Genomic DNA, 1,252 nt, shown 5'->3' with positions numbered 1-1,252 from the left:
TATATATATATATATATATATATATATATATAGACGATATATATATATATATATATATATATATATATATATGCGTGTGTATATGTACGTGTTTGTATGCATATATATAGTGATGCAAATTGTTATATATCGATTAATATTTACATATACATTATATCTAGAATATATGAATAAGGTTTACTTCAAGTTTATTAGCTATGTCGCTGTATGCGCATGCCGAGTTTCACATTTATGCCGCGTTGCGTATACGCAGTCAGTTTCACACTGTACACGAATGCACGAGTCTGATAACGGCCTCTTTCTCGAAATTCTTCTAGACAGAACCTGTACTTGTTAATCATATACTTGAAGATGCATCATCTTACGTCAGGGAGTACGTCGATAATTCATTGGTATTTGGATCTATTTAATTGATATGCTCGTCGTAAACGGCGTGTGCGATCTATCTATGTATTAGTCATTCTTGAAAATGCTGAAATTCTGTCGAATGCTCGTGCTACTGAATGGAAACAACTTCACAAAATGAACATACGTGCTGCCTCGCTCCGGTATTGTAGCATAAGTTGTTTTCATTCAGATTAGCTCGAGTTTTACAGCCCTCTAGGCCTATCTCTGTGTATTTCTTCAATTTAGTGAGATATTGCAGCTCGTACTGCAGATAGTCGTCCGATGATCCAAAGCCAGTGTAGCTTTTAGACGGAAACATTAGGCTTAAAAAACGCTGTTGAAGAGTAGTTCCTGTGCTCCAAGAGGAGTATATTATGTAGGGCATGGCTTTAAGTTTCAACTTCCAGCAAGGGGCATGCATGATGCTTGCACCTTGCTTTTGCCATACCATACTGTACCCTCCGCAAGACTTTCTGCGCGATTTACATGCGTGTGCAAAGGCATCCGCGTATTCATCTACCGTTGAATTCTCGCTTCCTTTTTCCCAGAGGCCCACGGCCACGAGTCCACGACCCACGCGCCAGGCACCACTGCCACATGTGATATATTTCCCAGTACATATGCCCCCACTCCCCAGTGGGCTACTGGCCGGTATAATGTAAATACTAAAAGTGCTCACGCTGTCATTGTGAGACATTGTCCCAGAGACTCATGTCAGAGTTGACTGTTACTGATGACTGCTGCTTGAAGATTTCTGTTTTCAGAGAGGCGGTCGCCAAGCGAGATACATACGCTATCTGATTGGATCTCGAAAAAGCACAAAAGCAAAAAGCAAATATGAATGATGTACAGAGTAGATCTCTGA

At 40.3% G+C, this 1,252-nt stretch overlaps 1 protein-coding gene across 1 annotated transcript; it reads right to left on the bottom strand.

Moving 5' to 3' along the window:
* Positions 1-445: 445 nt before the first annotated feature.
* SARC_15148 (hypothetical protein) lies at positions 446-920 on the bottom strand (the record flags this gene model as incomplete). Its single annotated transcript, XM_014290726.1, has 1 exon — positions 446-920. A coding segment is annotated over one exon (424 nt), but the record flags the coding sequence as incomplete, so codon positions are not given.
* Positions 921-1,252: the final 332 nt, after the last annotated feature.

Source organism: Sphaeroforma arctica (genome assembly GCF_001186125.1).
Source record: "Sphaeroforma arctica JP610 unplaced genomic scaffold supercont1.5684, whole genome shotgun sequence".
In the NCBI taxonomy this organism is placed as follows: Eukaryota; class Ichthyosporea; order Ichthyophonida; genus Sphaeroforma; species Sphaeroforma arctica.
This window is presented reverse-complemented; position numbering and strand designations above follow the sequence as displayed.